The sequence below is a fragment of the Anopheles maculipalpis genome, chromosome X (assembly GCF_943734695.1).
Source record: "Anopheles maculipalpis chromosome X, idAnoMacuDA_375_x, whole genome shotgun sequence".
Taxonomy (NCBI): Eukaryota; Metazoa; Arthropoda; class Insecta; order Diptera; family Culicidae; genus Anopheles; species Anopheles maculipalpis.
Genome location: NC_064870.1, coordinates 20,286,321 through 20,309,025, shown reverse-complemented (window position 1 = coordinate 20,309,025; position 22,705 = coordinate 20,286,321). Strand labels below are relative to the sequence as shown.

The 22,705-nt window shown below is 42.5% G+C and overlaps 2 protein-coding genes across 2 annotated transcripts in view; one reads left to right on the top strand and one right to left on the bottom strand.

Annotated features, from left to right (window-relative positions):
• The window catches only part of LOC126559692 (surfeit locus protein 4 homolog), a 464,744-nt gene that overhangs the window by 238,177 nt on the left and 203,862 nt on the right, over nt 1-22,705 (top strand). The window lies entirely within an intron of this gene.
• LOC126568108 (glutamate receptor ionotropic, NMDA 2B) lies at nt 1,007-19,010 on the bottom strand. Its single transcript, XM_050224529.1, has 4 exons — nt 18,712-19,010; nt 16,126-16,358; nt 15,929-16,048; nt 1,007-3,445 (listed from the first exon to the last, which is right to left on the bottom strand). The coding sequence occupies exons 1-4, from the start codon at nt 18,737-18,739 to the stop codon at nt 1,007-1,009; spliced, it is 2,820 nt and encodes a 939-aa protein (XP_050080486.1). The 5' UTR covers nt 18,740-19,010.

Here is a 22,705-nt window from a genome sequence, read left to right as displayed (position 1 = left end):
CCCAACGCCAACTCAGCCGAACTAGTTGTGTCAAGGTTGGGCTGATTTGGAGAACACTGTACTGTAGGATACGCATGTCTCCCTTTTACGGTAGAGTTGGAATTGGCCCCGAACGCTGCTGCCTCGTCATCGGATTACCCGTGGCATTATAAAAACACTTAAGACAAAGGCAACATATAATAATACAAGAATGGTGGAAAACGAATAATGATTCGAAGGATATAATGTTCCTCCGGTCACAGGACAAGTGTATCCACGTTTAAAAAAATAGCGATTTACAGAGGACAAACAATCCGGCCGATCCGGCGGCGTCTTATCATTCAAACTAAAATCCCCCACTGTTTCCAACATGAAACCACCTGCTCTATGACCTGAGAAACACTGCAATTGGGACGTGGAATCATAGGGCAAGATCGTTGCCTTTGGCGAATCAGTGAATAAGATAAACGATAAATTACTTACTATATTTATTTCGATTACAATTTATACAATACTTGACTATTTCGACGTTATTTCATATTTAAGCCAACATTTTTATATTATTCTTCTTGTGTGTTTGATTATACACATACTGTGATATTGAGATATTTTTTTATTTTGTTAAATAAAGTGAGTGTCTCGTTGAATCTAATTAAAACAACTTAATTGATTTGAGAAATAATAAAATCGAAACCGTTTGGGTTCTGGAAAACTATGACATAATCTCATTACATATAGTCAACATGCTTTAATATGAATAGGGTGCAGACACTCATAGATGCGGAAAAATAACTTTCGTTTTGCTGGTTTCAAATAAGTTTTAGATTTGAAGCTTAACTGAGACTTGTCTATTGAAATCTTTGACTCTTAGATTACTATTTATTTTAGTACGACGGCTATACGCCGTATTGTCAACTCCTAGATTATTATTAAATATATTTGTACATCGCGTCATGAAAACATCAACAACTTTAAACATGTCACAAAAACTATCAGGTTAGTTTTACAATAGTTATAAAATCCATGTTTACAAAACCGTTTCCATTTCGGCTATCTCTGTTTTGTAAGACCAACGATAAAGATCTTGTGCACTTTCTCCTAAGCTTAAGTTACCAAAAAAATGAGATTGTTGGCACACATCAACAATTTGACCTCGTGTGCTTGCCGATCCTGTTATGCCAATTATATCATTCGTCGATCCCATTTTAAGTTGAGGAGGTTTAATACCATGCGCATGCATCGTTTTCTCAAGATGTTGATTACGTAAACGGCTCATGTCAAGCTCATGTTTTACTTTCCAAAGATGTGTATCGCAGATTGGGTCATTACATCTATGACGACGCAGTATTTCCGTTGCCTCATAAACCGCTCCACGAAACGTAAGCGATTTACCCATGCTAAGCGAAATTAAAGCACAACAACCGCCACGATCTTTTTTAGCTAATCGTTTTCGAAAATACTTAAAATAAAGATGTTCTAGCAGAAGCAGTAATGCAGCAAGCAAAATACCAGCCATCAGTAATAAAAATGCAGACAGAAACTGCTCGAGTGCAAGTGGATCAGACGACTTATGTTCTTGTTTCCCTGGGCGACAAGTGCCAGTCATCCAAAAGCGGCGCAGTCGTTCGAGATCGCCATTTGCGCGAAACTCTAAAAGTCTTTTGTTAAACATACCGACATATTTAGAGTTTCGACTAAATGCCAAACCGTAGCCGGTCATAGCATACCATTGACCAACAGTGAGCAATCTACAATCCTCGTCTTGCTGTACCAGATAATCCAGAACTGTTCCATCATAAATAAATGCATCAAGATGACCGCTGAGCACAGCCGTAACACCATCAGCTACACTTGATCGATTGTATTGTTTCATGTAGTAATGCATTTCTTTGAAATATTTTGATATTGTCGAGTCAGTGTGACTCCACGGAATTGTACCAAACTTTATTGTTGGTTTATGAGAAAAAGGATGTGACAGGCGGGAGTCATCCAACCCCGTAAATTCATGAAATTCTTCTCGAGTAATCATGAAAGCAGCTAAATTTGCGGTATATATAGCGAGAAACACAACTGCAAACATAGCCCATACATTTGTCATGAAGCGTGAAGTGAAACCGCGAGGCGAATCAACATGAACTGCAGCCTGAAAAAGGACAGCCCACACTAACCAATAAGTACGAAACAAAGAAAACCGGTAAGGAGTCGATTGACCGTTTTGTAAAACTGTTTTCATATCGTACCCGCTGGGTGACAACCACTCGAATAGGAATATCATGAAAGTAGCAGCCTGTATGGCAAAAATTCCCACCAGCATCCATGAAGCTGTATCAAAAGGCTCTAGAAAAGCCGTTGGAGATATTATACCAGTTCTTTTAGCCACAACAATAGCAATTCCTGTTTCCATAAAAGGTTCACTGAAGTCCACAACTGCTTCACGTTCAGCATTTATCATTAATGAAGTTAGCACCATATCTGTTTTTCGATTGACTAGCTCATGTATCAAACCGTTCCATTTGCCATTTTCTAGTGTACCCCATTTGCCATCTTCAACGCGTACTAGTTCGTAGGTAAATCCTAGTTCTTCTGCAAATTTCTCTAACAGATCTATACAAAATCCACTACAACACTGGTAGAAAGATCCATTCTTATGTGCCTGGCCCATGTCGATGTCGGTCATCTCATGGTCTGCAGCAACTCTACATAGGACTCCTCGGTCCATCAGGCATTTACCACTGATCGGATCGGCTGGAGAAAGATTGATGTACGGGGCCTCTTCTAAAAAAGTTATTTTAAGGTGAAATTTTTCAGGAACACCTTGTGGTGGTGTATGGGAGTTTCCTGGCCATGCGATATCACGAATATCCAGTTTTTGTTGTTGCCATGATTTCCAAACACCGATTTCTTCCCACACTAGTCCTTTACTGTTAACACTTGGTCGTAAATTCATGATTTTCAGCTCTGCAGACTTTAAATCGCCGTCGGCAGTAAACTCGATATTAGGTTTATTTGATTCACTTTCTAGCGAGACGTTTCGTAGATACTTGAAAAATACTTCACCGCTATCCCACCGACCTCGACCTTGATCTTCACAAGAAAGCTGATGAGTATCCAGCCGGCGTCCCGTATTTTTGACATCATTTAAGTAATATTCCACACCGTACGCGTATACACGAATAGCAGTCGCTATTTCATTAACCAGGGCCCCAGACGATGTGTCGAAATGAACGCCCAGCATACCCACTGGAAACTGAGGATGTGTTTGGGTATTTTCGATTACACTTTGAGTGACTACCCACACATAATTTTCACCTGTTATTTGTAGTTCTTCTGCAGCGTGTAGAATTTCTATTGCCTCACTTTTCGTGCAGTAAAGTAACATGACCCGAGCCTCGCTGTTGACCAACTCTAGGAGATCACTTGGACGAGTTACGATTATGGAATTAAGTATCGTAAATTTGAAATGGTCCTATTGAAAGAGAAAAAGAAAGTAAATAAAAGAGAAATATAATACGATATCAATGCAAAACAAACTGTTTAGGTAACTCATAACATTTGTAACATTTGGTAAGCGTTGCGATATTTTGGCGTTGATAGCATCGACGGTTGCTTGGAGGAAAAGTATACCATAAGGGTGTGGTTGCAAGGCTGTGGTCCACAGGAAATTAACGACCTTAATATTCCCTCTACAAGGACAAGGATTATTATCTGGTTTTGATTGATCCTGGGCTTATCACTAGCTGTTTAATACCCTTTGGTTAGTAATTGTTGTTGTTGTTTTTATTAAAGAGCATCTAAACGGCTGGTCGAATTACTGTGCTTTTAGAACTATTGAAAATTCTTCTTCTCGGCCTGCATAGGGTGCATTGGCGTCCTCCGGTTTCATTGACCTTTGCTAATTCAAGATCGTAGTCTTAACTGACAGGTTCAGGTACAAAGCAAACAGGTACTTTGTCTATGACTTATTAAACAACTCTTATTCACATCGGAGCAATACTTCATTTCATTGACACGTTGTCGTAATTTAATGTTGTAATTTACGTAAATGCATAATGCAGATTGTATAAACTGTTTGCACCCAAGGAATTCTAACTAAGTTGGGCTTACAGACTTTACTAGGTTGCGGTTGCTATTGTTAGCAGGAAATTTTATAACCTGGTTTGTTAACAATAGTTCTCGAGAGTGTACTTTAAAAACGCACCACTATTTTTACTTTGTCATTTTGACCAAAGAAAATAGATGAACGCAAAAAGACCCAGTTAAAATATTTTTATGTTGATTTGTTAATTGTTTAGGTGAGTCCAATTTGCATACAGTTCCTTGCTTACACTTAAATCATTTTTCGGATTAAAAAATCATTTATCAAATAAACGAAGTAGTAAACATTTGATACATAAAACAGGCAAAAAAAATAAACACTATAGGAATTTTGTTTTTGGAATGGGTTTTTGGATTGATTTTCGGTAATCAAAAAAACACAACCGAAATAGGAACTGACTCTACTCTGACCGACTTTGAAGACTCGGCCTCCACCACCTCCTCCTCCTCTACCATCCGCAGGCGAACCCGCGAGAATAAGGGTTCCCCCTCCTCGGTCCTTCTACAGGCAAAGGAACCATCCTTGATTTCTGTGCAGTGTCATCTTCCATGACACCACATTTCCGCGTTGACGTAGACAAAGACACTCACAACAGCGACCATCTCCCACTTTTCATCCACAGTAATTTTTGCTCTCAACCATCCCTTGTACGACCTCGCTGGAAGTATGAGGAGGCTGATTGGGAAAAATATCCAAGCGAAATACGTTTCAACCTCCCCCTTGACGAAATCCCACCCATCTCCCGCTTTGAAGAAATCAGAGAAATAGCAGCTTCACTTAGTATTCCCCGTACCAAAGATAACACATCCTGCAGTAGAAATGTTCCCTGGTGGCATGAGACAGTTGCATGGGCCATTAAAGCCCGTCGCGCTGCCCTACGCCGATTCCGCCGGGCTAATCTAATCCCTGATAATTTTATAACCCTCATCCTAGCGGATCGGTACCGAGAGGCCAATCGCCTCGCCAAAGAAGCTATCCGCGCAGCGAAAGAGAGTAGTTCGAATCAGTTTGTAACTGATGTCAACCCTCTCTTGACCTGTAAGGAGCTTTGGCGGCGGGTGAGTGTGCTCTCGGTCCGTAACAAACGCTCTCATGCATCTATCATTCTTAATAAACCCTCCGATCTCTCTACTACCATTCTACAAATTGAAGTAGCTGAAACATTTGCAAAACACTTTGCAAATGTTTCAGCTACAGACAACTTTTCTCTATAGTTCCGCAGGCACAAACTCAAATCAGACTCAGAAAACATCCCAATTCGTACATCCCAAGTAGATGCAACTAACCATATATACAATAGACCATAGAAAAATTTCCCATAGTTGAACTGAACTGGGCACTTAGAAAATGTCAGGGCAAATCTTCAGGACCTGACAATATAGGTTATCCTTTGCTTCAAAATCTTCCTCCACATGTCAAATTAACACTCCTCAATATTTACAATCTGGTCCACTGGGAATATTCCGGCAGATTGGAAATCTAGCATAACATTACCAATTCCCAAACCCAAAAAACCCACTAATGAAATAGATAGTTACCGTCCGATTTCGCTCCTTAACTGTATGGTTAAGGTGCTCCAAAGGATGGTAAGTCGTAGACTTACACAGGAATTAGAAGATTTTTTTATAAAACATTTATTAGAAAAAACATAAAAAACCTTAAATTCTAGTTTACAATTTTAAGAAAACAAAAACTGGATATGAAAAACAACTACAAGGGTTACAATGAACATTTAAGGACTTCTACATCAATCACAGCATTGTTGTTTCCAACAATGTGGATGATGTAGTTAGCAAGCAAACGTAGGATTGGGATCCGCTTACTTTTACTAACATTTGTTAGAACAGGTAAGCGGAGGGATTGGAATGTGGGAGTAAGGGAGGGCTCAACGTTTTGGATAGCTTGCATCAGAATACTCCAGGCTGTCGACACTCTGGAACACAAAGCAAATTTGTGTTCAATTGTATCCACCTGGGAGCACTCTGCGCAAGCGATTCATCCTGGAAAATAGCTCTCCGTGAGTTATTTTATTGTGTGCCAGCAAGTAAAAGACTGATCTCTGTTTGGAAGACAGCCGTTGCGAACCGATGTTGCCCCACACTAGTCGCCAGTTTACGTTTACAGTTTACGCCAGATTCCTGCTCGACCTTTGTGTCGGGAAGCCTCTCAACTAACATCCGACGAATCGCTAGGGCGGTGATCTTATTTGTTGTGGTTGGAATGTAACAGTGTAGCATATCTGCTAAACATCTCACTAGAGTATACATTATTTCGCATACAACAAGCCTTACGTAGCATTATACGGTGAGCAGAAAATCACCAATTTAACAAATAACCTGCATTAGCCAAGAACGTAAGAAATGTACATTCAGCTATTTTGATCACGCGCACGCCTTAACATGAACATTCAAACACTTACCAGCGCACCCGGCTAGCGAGCGACGCAATGCAATATGATATCAGTTCAAAACAACCAGCGAGTCTAGACAGTGGTCAGCAACACAAAACAACAAAACACAAACAAGTAACTTCATGCATAGCAAGCATATAGATCCAACGACAAATGATATCCGACACATTTCTTGCAAGTGCAGCAATCAATCGCACCGTGACACATTTCATGCTTACGTAAATATTTTTGTACTAAATGCAATAGCAATAAGAACAACCACTAAGAAACAATATTGGTTACAAAAACGACCAAAAACTATTGTAAGATTGGGTATAAATAAAGCGGTCTTGGAAGCCTTCGACACACACAGACATACAGGCTGAGAGAAGGTACAACAAGCTAAACCTTGCGTTCAATTCTTTCTAGAGGTTTGAGTGTCCCCCTACCCAAGGTAAGGCCTCAAACCTCCAACATGCCAGTAAAGGATATTCTTCTGAACATCCAAAGTCGCCTGGCCGACTTGCTCCGCCGATGAGCATCGAGAGTCCCCCTACCAAAGGTAAGGCCTCGATGTCTCCAACTTTCCTGTAAGGAAGATTCTCATCTAGAATCTTCAGACTGCCTGGACAGTCAGATGAAAGAAAGATATTGGTCCGCACAGTTAGCAATCATGTTGTTCTGTTCTCGTCGCGATTATAAGTCCGAGTTTATTCTTCTCCACCACATGGCGACAGTGAATCTCTTCTTCCCACCACATGGCGACTGAGAACACAATTATTCTTCTTCCCACCACAACAGGTTGGCTGGTAAGTCCCTGGTCTAACAAAGAAAAACACATTTTTTTGTTAAAATTCGTTTTTATTATTCAACATAGTTCCCTTCAAGAGCGATACAACGATTATAACGACCTTCCAATTTTTTTATACCATTTTGGTAGTACTCCTTCGGTGTTGCCTCAATATAGGCCTCAGTTTCGGCGACCACCTCTTCATTGCAGCCAAATTTTTTCCCTGCGAGCATCCTTTTGAGGTCTGAGAACAAGAAAAAGTCGCTGGGGGCCAGATCTGGAGTATACGGTGGGTGGGGAAGCAATTCGAAGCCCAATTCATGAATTTTTGCCATCGTTCTCAATGAATTGTGGCACGGTGCGTTGTCTTGGTGGAACAACACTTTTTTCTTCTTCATATGGGGCCGTTTTGCCGCGATTTCGACCTTCAAACGCTCCAATAACGCCATATAATAGTCACTTTTGTTGTTTTTTCCCTTCTCAAGATAATCGATAAAAATTATTCCATGCGCATCCCAAAAAACAGAGGCCATTACTTTGCCAGCGGACTTTTGAGTCTTTCCACGCTTCGGAGCCGGTTCACCGGTCGCTGTCCACTGAGCCGCCTGTCGATTGGACTAAGGAGTGTAGTGATGGAGCCATGTTTCATCCATTGTCACATATCGACGCAAAAACTCGAGTGTATTATGAGTTAACAGCTGCAAACACCGCTCAGAATCATCAACACGTTGGTGTTTTTGGTCAAATGTGAGCTCGCGCGGCACCCATTTTGCACAGAGCTTCCGCATATCCAAATATTGATGAATGATATGACCAACACGTTCCTTTGATATCTTTCTGATATCTCTGCTATCTCGATCAACTTCATTTTACGGTCATTCAAAATCATTTTGTGGATTTTTTTTTATGTTTTCGTCGGTAACCAACTCTTTCGGGCGTCCACTGCGTTCACCGTCCTCCGTGCTCATTTCACCACGCTTGAATTTTGCATACCAATTAATTATTGTTGATTTCCCTGGGGCAGAGTCCGGAAACTCATTATCAAGCCAAGTTTTTGCTTCCACTGTATTTTTTCCCTTCAGAAAACAGTATTTTATCAAAACACGAAATTCCTTTTTTCCATTTTTTTCACAATAACAAAAGTTGCTTGACAATAGACGCTCTGTCTCACAAACTAATTGACATACAGACGTCAAATTTTGACACGAATCATTTGAAGGTTGGTGCTATATAAAAATAATATGCATTTAATACTAGCGGCGCCATCTATGTGTCAGACCGGGGACTTATCAGCCAACCTGTTATGCTAGCTGCATGACAACCTTTCTGAGGCACGGGCAAGTTGTTGGAACAGGGTTGATGTTCGGCGGGTTTTCCGCGTACAAAATTTGCTTGCCACCGACTCGCAGATAGTCCTGTTCTGCGACATACCTGCTGGTCAGCAGCGCCTGGGTGTTGATGGCCGGAATATGCAGTTTTAGCCCTCCACGGTTGCGGGGTAAGGCTAAATGTAAGAGAGGTACACGAATGCCTCCAGATCCTTGCCAAAGGAATGACCCAATCGTCAGTGAGACCTTTGCTATGTCAATGGCTCTGGTGCCACATACAGATGCCACGTACCATAGCTTAGGCAGAAGAAACCCATTTAATAGGGCATCTTCTGCATAAGGTTCAAGTCTCTCATACGGTAAAGCCAGACCAAACGCCGGAATTGGTTGATCACGATTTCCCAGTTGTGTCCCACCGCTTCACGAACGTTGTTGGTGAAGAGGATGCCGAGAATTCGCAACCTTTCCACAGTCGTCAGCCAAGGAATAGTGATGGTGTTGTTAACCGTGACATGTCCAACATCGAGTGCTTCGGTATTTCTGACGTTGAGTGTGGCACCGGAACATAAACCGAAAGCGTCAATGGCCGCTCTGATCCGCTCGATTTTTTCGGGAGAGGTAGTCACCACGGAGATATCGTCAGCATATGCATTAACCAAGTCGTCTTGACCGCAACATATACCTTCTAATCTCGTGATGAGGGGTTGTATGTATAGGATAAATAGGTGCATGGAAAGCGGATCACCTTGACGTACAGAGCGTCGTATGGGCAAGGGAGAGGAGAGGGTTCCATTGATAAGGATGCAGGACGTTGACTCACCAATCTTCCGCAGAAGTCCCACTAACTTAGGATTGAACCCCAACGAAAGCATGTTGTTGAAGAGAAAATTTCTATCGACGCGATCAAATGCATGCGAAAGATCGAATGAGATAAGCTTACCACACTTGCGTTTCCTCTGCAAATCAACCACCCGCTCCTTAACAGAGAGAACAGCTTGAAAAATGTTGCGTGGTTTATTGCAACATTTTTGCACTGCCGAGATTATCTCCCACTTCCCGACAATTAAGTCGAGACGATGTTTGACAATTCTAGACAGGAGCTTATAATCTGCATTAAGGAGGGATATAGGTCGAAATGCAGACATGGTTAGCCCACCTCCTCGCTTTCTTACGAGCACTATGACCCCGTCAACGAAACTTGTAGGAATCTCTCCATCAAGCGCCTCATTCAGAATTAACCCAAATTCGCGACTTATAATGTCAAATGCGCGAAGATAAAACTCTGTGGGTATTCCATCCGGGCCAGGGAACCTCAGTGAAGCCGAACGTTTGATTGCATCAAGGATCTCACCGGAGGTAATCTCCTTCATGCAATCATTGTTGGTCTCACTTTCCTAGGAAATGACGCGTGTACATGTAAATGTGTGGTCTGCATTTGTTGTGTGTGCATCGTCTGTTGTGTACAATGATTTAAAGAACCCCTCAACATGAACATTTATTGTGTCCGGATCAGTCAAGAACGATCCATCAGCAAGCTCCACCTTATCGATCACTGTTCGTCTCCTTCTTTCCTCCTCCAGCTGAAAGGTTGACATGCTTTCGCCAAATATGCGTGTCTCATTTATGCGTGTGAAGTCCTCCGAGAAGCGTTTCTGAAGGAAAAGCATCTTCCCTTTTATACGATTACTATTCACCTGCTCAGTAGAGTCGGTGAGATATCGCTCGTATGAGGACTTCAATCCTCTATAAAGAAGTTCGTGATGCATGCGGAAACTTCGGTAACGTTCATTCGTTTTCCAACGGAAAAATGATTTGATTTTAGGCTTCGCGAACTCCACCCACCATTGAATCCACGAGCCGTAGTTTCTACGTTGCCTGGTCCAAAAATTCCACTTTACTCCGAACTCTTCTAAATTTTGGCTGTTCAAAATGTGATGCCTGAGTTGCCAATAACCTTTACTGCGCATGCCACTGGGTGGAGTCGGCAGGCAGAGCCGGACTGTGAGAGCCTTGTGATCCGAAAAGGACAAGACATGCAAGCTGGTCGTCCTCAACTGTGTTTTCAGTGACGAAGAAACATAACAACGATCGATGCGTGATCCAGTACCACTTGTGACATAGTAAAACTCAACCAAGTTCCCTCGTAGAACCTCCCAGCTGTCACACATACCCATGTTATTTACTACGTTTCGGAGAGAATGACTAAAGTTTCTCGCTCCCGTCACGTCCTTTGACTCCAACACGCTGTTGAAGTCGCTGCGAGAATGACATGTTGACATGCATTTCGCAGGTAGAACGATATCGTTCGCTCGAAAAACACCTCCCTCTCCCCTCTACGCTGACTCCCAGAAGGAGCGTAAACATTGCACAAGGTGGCAGTGTTCTCAAGCCGAAGGCAAATTAGACGCGAATCTAAACTGCGTTCGACGTGAGAGAATTTTAAATGATCTCGCAGAGCGATCGCTGTACCCCTCCCCGCGACGTCAACATTAGTAATGACACTAAATCCGGGGATCGTCAGATCCGGAATACATACTTCTTGCAAAAATACGATATCCAGATCCACCGTCCTGATAAAAGTTCTGAGGGCCTCAAGCTTTGTCGTGTTAGAAATTGCATTAATGTTAATAGTAGCAAAATTGTACCTACTACTAACATTATCACTTACCGATTTGGAATCCAACACGACAAGACATCTATTGTGGTGTGTAAGTGGGCCTTTTTGGAGGGCGACCAGGCTTACGCCTTGTCTCCCTCGCTTGGCTGTGTGTGGAAGAACACGAGGCATCACTCTCGTTCTCTGTCTCCGCATTTTGCTTGCGTTTTACACCAAGCACTTCATCGTTGGAGTTTGAGGAATTGGGGCGGGAGAGGAAATCGAGCGGAGCTTTGAAAACAGCTTCCTTCTCTGTTGGTTGGGGGATGGGCTGACATGGCCATCCGGTAATCGCCGCAGGAGCAAAGGCAGGAACGATTGCAGGAACGATAGCAGCGGTTAGCACGGCATTAGCTTCTACCTTCGATGCTACTTTCTCTTTTGTGTTCTGCTGTGTGTCTGTTTCGGGCGTCACTCGGCTTATCGGCACGATAATCCTTTGACCGATTTTCGATGTGGATGCTGCAACACGCTTTGTATCCACATCTTTCGCGTCGGACGTCACAAGAATAGAGTATTTTGGTTTACTCTTCGTCTTCTTGTTGCTGACGACAGTAGACGGTGCCTGAACAACAGCAGGTGTTGTAGGTGCTGTGCGTAAGGCATTCGCATATGATGCCTTTTGCGCCGGTGCCTTATCTTGGGACAGGGTTTCCCTGAAGCGGCATTGCCGACTTTGCACACAATTAAGCCCGTGATGTACGGGTTCTTGGCAGCTTCGGCAAGTTTGTCGCAGCCCCGGATAGGATACGCTGGTCACTTCATCGCCCAGCGTGATGTACGATTTTATCGGGTTGGTAATCTTCATTCGAACGTTTCGAACTCCAGAAGAAACCCCTGCAAATCGTGTTGACGGTGCCCATACTTCTCTGGTGATCGACAATACCTCTCCATACACAGACAATGCTGCCTTCACATCACTGTCTGGTACTCCAGGGGGCAAATCACGGATTTTCACGATCGTCGTGTTGCCTTTCATGGCAATAGTTACAGGGAACTTTTTCCCTTCGTGCGTCAGGAAGTGCTTCCCAGCGTGTTCACTCACTAGAGCTTGCGCTTCCTCAAGTGTGTGCATCGTGACATAAACCTTGCCCTTCACACTGTTCAGCTGCATCAAGGATACTTTTTCCACTCCAATCTTCAAAGTATCCACCATGAAATCAATGGTTTCATTCTGGGTAGGCTTTACCGGAATGTTCGAATAATCGACACGGAAGTTTTTCTTGTCGTATCGTGAATAATTTTCGTCACTCATCGCGAGGCTTTCAGAACAATAACAATATCCGTGTTGACACTTTGGGGTCTGCAAGCGAACTATGAAATAGATAGTTACCGTCCGATTTCGCTCCTTAACTGTATGGTTAAGGTGCTCGAAAGGATGGCAAATCGTAGACTTACACAGGAATTAGAAGACCGTAAGCTCCCTAACAATAAACAATAACCTGCATGCATTTCGGTGTGGTAGGGGCCTCCTCTGCGAAAGCGGCCTCCTCCCTATGGAACACGTCATCACCAACCGACTAGTGGAAGCTGCAGCTCGGATCCTTGAAAAAGGATTCGACGTAACTGCACTCATCACCAGAGCAAAAGCAGAACTACAGAAACTCACCAACCATCAACTACCATCGATCATCCAATCCACCCGCCGGGGAATCTGTCCCTGGTATCTTCCTTACACCTGCCTTAGACTGGGAACTTAAAAACTCTCTCCGGGGAACCGGAAAAAACAGCCACATCGCCAATAGTACCTTTACTCACTTAATTCAGACTAAATACAAACATTTTCATCATATCTTTACAGACGGCTCCGTTCATCTGGACTCAGTCGGCTGTGGGATCCACTCCACCACGGACAACTGCGCCATCAAACTTCCTAATCACACCTCCATATTTTCCGCCGAAGCGATAGCAATTCAACTAGCCGCCGACGAAGGACTACAGACTGACCGACCGAACGTCATCTTCAGCGACAGAGCCAGTGTTCTGGCTGCCCTGGAAGACGGCAACTCCAAAGACCCCCACATCCAGCTCCTAGACTCCATACCTGCATCCCCAACAATCGTTTTCTGTTGGATTCAGGGTCATTCTGGAATCAACGGAAACGAGAAAGCCGACCAACATGCCAACAATGGTCGGCTCCGTCCTGACGAACCATACAACCCTTTCACGCAGTGATGCCATCCGCTTCACCAACACTATCATCTCCCAACACTGGAACGCCACCTGGCACAACGTAGACCTCAGCAACAAACTCCGTCCTATCAAGCACAACACCTCTTCATGGGAAGATACTGAATCCAGCCACATCCAACGAGTCCTCTCCCGCCTTCGTATAGTTCATACACGCCTTACACACTCCTAGCTCCTAGAAAAAAAACCAGTCCTCCACTCTGCAGCTTCTGTGGTGTTAACATCACCGTCCGCCACATCCTCACCGATTGCCATAGATACACGACACACTGAGTCACCTGCCAACTAGACACCAATTACACAAAAATTCTATCACCCGACAAACTTCATCAGAACCGCCTTATTCGATTTTTACGGATCAGTCATTTATATAGAGAAATTCAAGTAATAGTTTTAACATATCCATTTACATATGCTATAATCGCAATAGTGTTCCATAATATTTAAGTTGCACCTGCAATAGTTTAGTTTTAGATTAAACCACTTATTTATTCAGTAGCGAGTGAATGTATTCTTTAAGACTCAAAGCCTCTATAAATAAACGAAAAAAAATGATATTCGTCTAAAATGGACTCCCGAACACGCCCGATTTCGCTATCGATTCCGTTTTGTGTGGATTATTCTCCTAAATGCTAAAAGGAGTAAGCAGATACGCCTTCGCCTTTATACTACCAGTGCTCGATGCAAGGGGGTGAAAGATATGTATGATAGTGTGCGTAGACTTCGGTTCGACTTCGGGATACTGAGTGGGATTTTGACTAACCCCGTGTATCCAGAAATTTTCAGGTTATTCTGAAGGGCCTTCGATTCGGCAATGCGATGCTTGTAGAAAGCATGATGAAGGAGCAAGGTTTTCAGACCTTGCAAGTGCGTGAGCTACATGCTAGCGCTGCTTTAACACGTTGACTGCCAAGCAATTTTGAGTGAAATTCTTCGTGAGGCCACACAAACCGCGCACGGCTCACGCGTATGTGTTGGTGCTCAGCGCATCGGAAATTTCCAGCAATATGATTCTAAGGAAGAGAAATGTATTGTGTTCAGGAGAGAACAGGCTAGCCGTTTTGTCGTTATCCTTCTTATAAGTTTTGTTGGACGATGAAAAAAACAAGTTTTATTGGTATTTGAGAAAAATTAAATTTTTTTATTCATAATTTAGTTCATTATATTATTTGCGGTGTTGGATTTTGAAGCAATCCTCACACATTTGTGGCTGGTCCGGACAACGGGGACAATATGTTACGGTTTTTTTTACATTACCATGTTCAGACAAAATAGAGTTACGTGTGACTTCGACAAGATCAAAACGAAACTGAAAATGGTTATCAAGGTGCAAGTAATTGGCGACTACCGTATTTTCTAAGAATTTAGATAAACGGCAAGGCCGTTCTGAAGCTAATCAACAACAAAAATTCTCAGAATCGGTTGGTTTTGGACCGTCCCCACGATCAAATTCGTCATGCTTTCGCGCTTTGACAGGTGTGATTGTTATAAAGATAGAGCGAGGCAGCATGGCGATTTTGCTCATAGGGGTCTTTCGCAAGCACGGCATGGTATTAGTGTCTTTTGTACACGGTACGTTGAGCGCTTCTATCATCACCCAAAAATTGGGTGATGCGGCCCCTTAGGAAGTGTTACTATCACCCACGAAATGGGTGATGTGGCAGTCAACGTGTTAAAGACACCGTCCAAACTGTTCATGTCTGTAATCAAAAAGGGAATTGTGAACCTCGAGGAGGTACAATCCATAAAATACCTTAACTACAATAGCGTAAGGTGGGAACGCTTGTTTATCATTCGGGCTCGGATCGAATAACTGCGCCATGCTCACTCGTTGTGCTAAATGCGGTGGCAAGCATCGCACAAATGAATGCTTAGCTAAGCTGGAAGATTAGCGCATTTGTGCCAACTGCTCAGGTAACCATAGCCCTCGCAACCCGAACTGCCCCAAAAAGATCGCCTGGTCGAAGGACGGTAAGTCTACGATTTACCATCCTTTCGAGCACCTTAACCATACAGTTAAAGAGCGAGATTGAACTCTAACTATCTATTTCATTAGTGGATTTTTGGGTTTGGGAAAAAAAGAACAATAAATGCCGTCTTTTGTTTTCGTGTTTTGCGCCCGCGAGGTTGACAGCATCGATAGTGAGAAATACAACTCACCCGTGAGAGTGAGAATAAAGTTGGAAACATAGAGTGACTAATGCGCATGCTTCGTCGGATGGCAATGAATGATGCACATTAACCTCACTTTCGGGTATTTTGGCTACCTGAGCAGAGACTCGCTTTGGTATTGGTGTAAATGTACTCAAGGAAACCGTACCTCGAAACGTCAAATGGGTATTTAAAAATGGCCGGCTGAAAAGAGCTAGCCCATCTGTAAATTACACCCACTTTGGTCAGTAACAATATAATTTATTAAATTAATTTTAATATTAAGTTGGACAACACGTCGTATTGTCTATCATCTCATTTATAATCATATAAACAAAATTGTACTCACCATAGCAGCAACTTGCTCTCGAACAGCCTGAACGAAATCGTCATGGCCAGCAATTTGTGACGTTACAACTGAAAACTGATGCCATTTATAACGTTCTAATATACTCAGCATGGCAGCACTCTATAATAAAAAAATAATAGTTTTTATTAAAATTGTTTACACAACGGAAAACAGCACATTCCAACTTCTCTATTTACTTGATGTTCTATACTAGGTGCAAGCTGCAATTGTAGGGCTGATTGTGAAGCACGACGTTCCAGACCAGAGTTATCTGCATTCCATGATATCACTGGAATTCCAAGATATCCAGCAAGTTGTAAGAAATATTGTGCAGAAGCTGTACTCCGACCGTACGACTCGTAATTCATCATGTAAAGGATAGCTGTAACGTTAGCGTGCAGAAACTCCTTGCATAAAGTGTTTAGAATAGCTAAAAAATAAAAAATAAACGAGAGAAAATAATTAGAAAAATCCAGCTTCAAGAATAAATCAAGACATTTTTAAATAATTGTTTACAAAATGCGGCTGGTTTACTTTTTTTTACTAACATTCAAACTTTTGCTTGAAATCTAAGGTTACACGTGGTGTACGTAGGTGTACGTAAAAAATAGTACAAATCGCGATTTTAAAACATCATGTAGAGTTAAAAATAGAAAATGGAAAATGTTAGAGGAACGGTATGTTAGTAGGAACGGACAAGTAAACGTTCACGAAGAACTCACGATGCGTTGAACGAAGCATAGAAAAACGTTATTTAAAAAAAAATCACACACACACCCACACCGAACGGTGTTACAGTGTCCTCTTTCGTCAGGAAAATTTCCATCAATTTGGAAGAAGCAGAAATTGGTGTTGATACCGAGGCTGGATAAACCAGCAGGCGATCCGTCAGCACTTAGGCCCTTGGGACTCGTTGACTCTCTGGCTAAGGCACAGGAGATACCAGTCCTGGATCGCATCGCTGTCTACACGGAAGGCCGGCACGGCCATTCAGAGAGGCAGTACAGCTTTCGGAAAGGGAGGTCAACGGTCGACGCTATATTAGCCGTGCTAGAAAAAGGCAAGGTCGCATTCAAGTGAAAAAGAGGTGGAGCTTTTTATTGTGCTGTCATCACAATTGATGATTCACATTTGAGCAATTGCGAAGGGGCTGGGTCGCATGAAGGTTTCCCCATACCTGTACAGGCTGATAAGTAGTTACCTCGACGACCGAGTTCTGCTGTACGATACGGAAGAAGGGCTGAAGCCAAAATCACCGCTGGTGTTCCTCAGAGATCAGTTCTCGGTCCCACTTTATGGAACGTCATGTACGCAGTGCTTACCCTCACATTCCCACCCGGAGTCGAACTCATTGGCTTTGCTGACGACATCGCTCTGAAAGTCACCGGGGAGTCGGTAGAAGAGGTTGAGGTGGTGGCTACGGACGCGGTCAGCAGGATCGATGCATGTATGCGGAAGACTCACCACCAGATAGTTCACTCGAAGACTGAGTTTATTCTCATAACCTATAAGGAGGTGCCGAGGGCCACGATACGAGTTGACTCGAGCAACATCAAATCTGTAAAGCACCTGAGGTACCTTGGAGTTACTATCGATGATGGTTTGAACTTCAAGAAGTACCTTGAGGAAACCTGCACGAAAGCGATGAAAACATCCAATACGCTGACGTCCTTCATGCCCAGCATTCGAGGAGCGGGCAGCAGAATAAGACGGCTTCACACCATCGTAGCCATTTTAGTGACGAGGTATGGTGCACCAGTTTGGGCGCGCATCTTACAGCAGAAGCAACACCAAAACACTGTGAACAAAGTACATAGGTGACTGATCTCTCCAATTCCTTGGCTTCGAGGATGACATCGACATCATCGGATGAACATCTGCGGTGGTGTGCGAGGCGTACAGCAGACTCCGGTACGTCTAGTCACGTCACGTACGTCAGACTCCGGTACGTAGTCTCCTCTATCAGCTTAGTCCAGGACTCATACCCTTAGACGTCCGGTAGTTCTCTTAGGGTATGAGTCCTGGACTAAGCTGATAGAGGACGCCAATGCACTCGCCATTCACGAACGGCTAGGACGATATTGGCGATGTGTGTGAACAGAGCAAGTGGCGAAGGAGAATGAATCACGAGCTAGATGATTTGTTTGGCCTTGTTGACTGATTTCATGACGGTAGTCAAAACTAATAGGATACGTTGGCTGGGGCACGTGATGAGGATGTTGGACTCATCTCCCACCCAGAAGGTACTCGTCAGCGACCCGCTCGGCACGAGGCGTAGGGGAGGACATCGAGGTCGTTGGTTGGATCAAGTGGAGTCAAACCTGTCGGATATCGGATGCAGACGTGGATGGAGGACTGCAGCCCTGGACCGAGTTTCGTGAAAACGGATTGGCGACCTGGCCATGCATACGCGACGTGCTAAAGCTTTAGCAGGCCAAGAAGAAGAAGAAGAAGAAGACATGGTGTTGACAATACGGCGATGAGCCGTCGTAAAAATTAACAAATTTAACTAGGTTCCCTGTTATTGGCCTTATGCCGGGCATGCTCGCTTGTCAAGCGTATACTTGTTGACAGAATTTTTTATCAAATGATGAGCTTACGCTCAAATTTACGCTCCGTGTACTGGGGGTTACTTAACACTAATCATAACTTTTACTAATCATAAAAAAACGCTATAAACTGGGAACAACAGTAATCTTCACATACTTGGTTTGCTCTTGCACTTGTGGAATATACTAACTGTGGAATATAATAACGCTTAAATGTTGGTAGTAAGGAATTACCTGTTGGACTAGGAGTCAACGACATCATATCGAAGTGAATGTTGGAAGTTTGAAATTCATGGTCCTTGAGAAAAGTGAGCTTTGAACCACGCCCTTTCTGCAGTCCTTGAACAGCAGAATTGATTGATCGTAGATATTCCCTTCGCCCAAAATTTGTATGAGGAACCAGTAGACCAATATTGAGTTGATGTTCGGCAGAATTACGTATTCCAGGGCCATTCCCTGACAATCGACTTGATATACCACCACTTGCACCACCAGATGCACCACTATTTGCAATACCAACTCTGGTATTAGTACCACTTCCACCAAGGCCTGCGGAATTTACACTAGCACTTCTAACTGATCCACTGTTTGAGTTTATTGCATTGTTTTGTGAATTTCCAACACTAATACCACTTCCACTTCGTCCACTATTTGCCTTGTAGCTTTTCAGTTCGACCGAACACATAATACACATAAGGAATATTATGACGATATACCGAACAGTCCAAAGGAACATTTTTGCGAGATCTGTATGAATATACAAAACATATAGAAATACAAATATATACAGTAGACAATATACATATACAATATACAAATATATATATATATATATATGTATATATATATATATATATATATATATATATATATATATATATATATATATATATATATATATATATATATATATATATATATATATATATATATATATATATATATATATATATATATATATATATATATATATATATATATATATATATATATATATAGCATTTATACTAGAAGAAACAAAAATTAAGCCAAAAGAAAACTACAAATGGTGAATGATAATGATAATTTTCCGCTTTGCTTAAAGCACGCTCTATAATTATCAAGTTCATCACCGCTAACCCGAGGTCGCTACAACTTAACGCTCGATGGGAGGGGGAGGGAGTACGTTCTAGCGTTACGATTTGCTACACAAGGGGACGGAGGGGCAAAATTTCGAGCCACCTTTATTTCTTTCAGTCGATTGCTCCAAAATTGAAATATTACGTGGAAAGCTTCCTTATCGACAAAATTTTTGAAAATTCGCCATCTAAGACTTTATTAAGACAAATTTGTATTAAAAAAAATTAGTAGTTGAGGCAATTTTGGCAATACCCAAGTGACCGTGAGAAAGTTAATGTGCATGTCTCGAAGTAACATTGGTCAGATTTGTATGTGCATGAAAGGGAAAGCAATATTCATTATATCGTTGACTCTGTCATTCGGTTTCCTTCACCATGCTGAGAAAAGCTAATGTTCATCTCACATACCGATGAATTTGGTCGATTTTGGTGTTATTGTGCATCATTCTTCGGCATTCGACGAAGGATGCACATCTCGCAGTTGTTGTCCACAAGTGTTGTGCTTCAAGTCTAAAGCGGGTTGTGAATCAACTCTTTCCGGCGATAAGGGGATGGAATACACCACAGCAGTGCAAAGAGTGATAAAGTGCATTGGATGAATAAACATGTCGGGGGAAAAAAATACAATAAATGTCGTCTTTTATTTTCGTGTTTTGCGCCCGCGAGGTTGACAGCATCGATAGTGAGAAATAAAACTCACCCGTGAGAGTGAGAATAAAGTTGGAACCATAGATTGGCTAATGCGCATGCTTCGTCGGATGGCAATGAATGATGCACATTAACCTCACTTTCGGGTATTTAGGCTACCTGGGGTTTGTCAGCTGTGGACATATTACGGTATTTCAAGGAAGTATTGGTAAAGGATGCAAACAATCTCACTGCGGACATTGAGTTTTCTTCGGCTGATTACCTCGATGCAGGCGAGATTCTTATATCTCGTTATGAAAACAAAAAGCTAGTAGTCAAGCGACACATTGATACTTTGCTTTTGGTTCTATCAATGAAAAAGGATTCGTACGAGTCGCTCATTCTCGTTTTAGTTAGTTTCAAAATAAATGTAAACAGCTGGGACTTGCAACCGATGGTTGGAGTGTGTTGCTCACTCGTCTACTTCATATGCGACTTGAATCGGTCACTCTAATGTATTGGGAAGCTCATTATCGCAGTACTGACGTTCCGGAGTATGCTGAATCACATTAGTATGGTGAATGCATTAGTTCTGCAAGCATTGGCAATCTGCAACCAGAAACATCATAGCATGTTACACCGACCAGTTCAAACCAGTAGTCATGCGGAAGAGGTTACCCATAGTCGTCAAGAGTTGCCTCACTTGAATCAACCAGAAGCATTGATCAACTATTGTGGTAATGCTTTGCTGACAGAATCGATAGAAACACCGTTTACTATTCTATTACCAACAGAATTGGTCAAACTAAAGTTTCCAAACGGATCGCTGCACTGGGCACGCACTCTACTTGTAGAAAACACAGTAAAACAAAGTTTTTAATTAGTTAGGAACGCTATTTAGTGGAGCGAACCAAAAAATTAGTTTGATTTATTTTCTGGTTTTCTAGCGGTACTAATCCCGCTCACGCGTTGTTCAGCCCTTTTATCAACCTATTTCTCGTCCTGGTCCTTCACTCACCGCGGAACTCAGTTATCCCGACCGCGAAGCTTTCTTCCGACAACTTCGTAAATACGAATTACATTCCGACAATGACAGCAGCGGTCGGTGTAAACACCGCTTGTTTACAACACTACTAGATGGAGAATCGCAGATTAACATCGTTGCCGAACGGCTGTGTTAACGATTGCAAATTGCTGAAAAGAAAGAAAATCATCCGATCGATGGTGTGGGTCAAACAATTCAAATTGTTCCAATTTCCATACCAATTGGAAGTCCCAAGTTAAGCGTCACATCAAATGCGATCTACCTGCTGGTGGAGTAAATATGTCGTTATTTTATCCCAACTACATGCATTCTTGCACATCCAATGCGTTATGAACCATCGTAATCGACGTACTAATAGGTCGAGAGAGTTATGACGAACACATGCTAGAGGGATTAGTCGAATTGGTTCCTGGAACTGGAAATTTGCTATCGAGTGCTGGATTCAATTTGAGAAAATTGACATCAGCTACCGATGAGTTCGGATTTTGCGTACCAGCTTGGACAGAAGAAGAAAGCATAACGAAGAGAATTGCATTATCCGAAGCCTTGCGTTTATATGATCCATTGGAACTGATAGGTCAACAATAATGATTGCCAAATGTTTCACGCAATTTTTTTGGACTCAACAAAGGCATGGGATGAACCATTAGAAGATCTGAAACAACTCTTCAGCGCTGCTCTTTGCTGTGAACATTAACGCCCCGGCAAGATCGTTCCGTGCTAGATCAGTTCTTGTCGTAAGGGAACGTCGTACTCGTTTTGGCGCATCCGTTCCTCGTCGTGTGCCGCGAATTCAACGCCGTGTATGATCGTTTTGAACCAGACCTGTCGCGCTCTGAATTCCATAATTGTATACGCACAGTGCGGCCCAAAACTTGTTGAATGTAAATATGTAAGTGTTAACTGTAAATGTAAAATCTCATAAAAGTCGCTTCAGTGGCCACATATGGTCCGTTGAATTCAATAAAATTAAATAACAGAAACATAACACTCAACCATCATCAATGGAACAGCCGCACCAAAACTATCGGATCACCAAATACATATACCAACAACAACTTAAATAGACCAGGACCAGGCCGGAATAAGGCAAAAAAGAGGAAGGAAATGCTCCGTTAATCTAGTTTACACACATAGTCATCACATGCGGTGTTGAAATATTAAAAATAAAATATTAATAAAATAAAATAACGTTTCGGCGAGAACTTTGTATCATGAAAGACATACGCATGCCACGTCAAGTTGTAGGAAACTTTAATCGCATCGAATTCCATGGCTAAAGCGGTGCATCGCTGAAGGCTTATAGAGCCTGTTTGTACATAACGAACCATCGCAGAGGATGGAACTGTATCGGTTAACCTTTTGTGCGCTAAGTCAAAGGTCGACCCGCTTACAAACGTTGTTATGTTACCTTTGGTAGAAGTTTAAACAAAGTGTC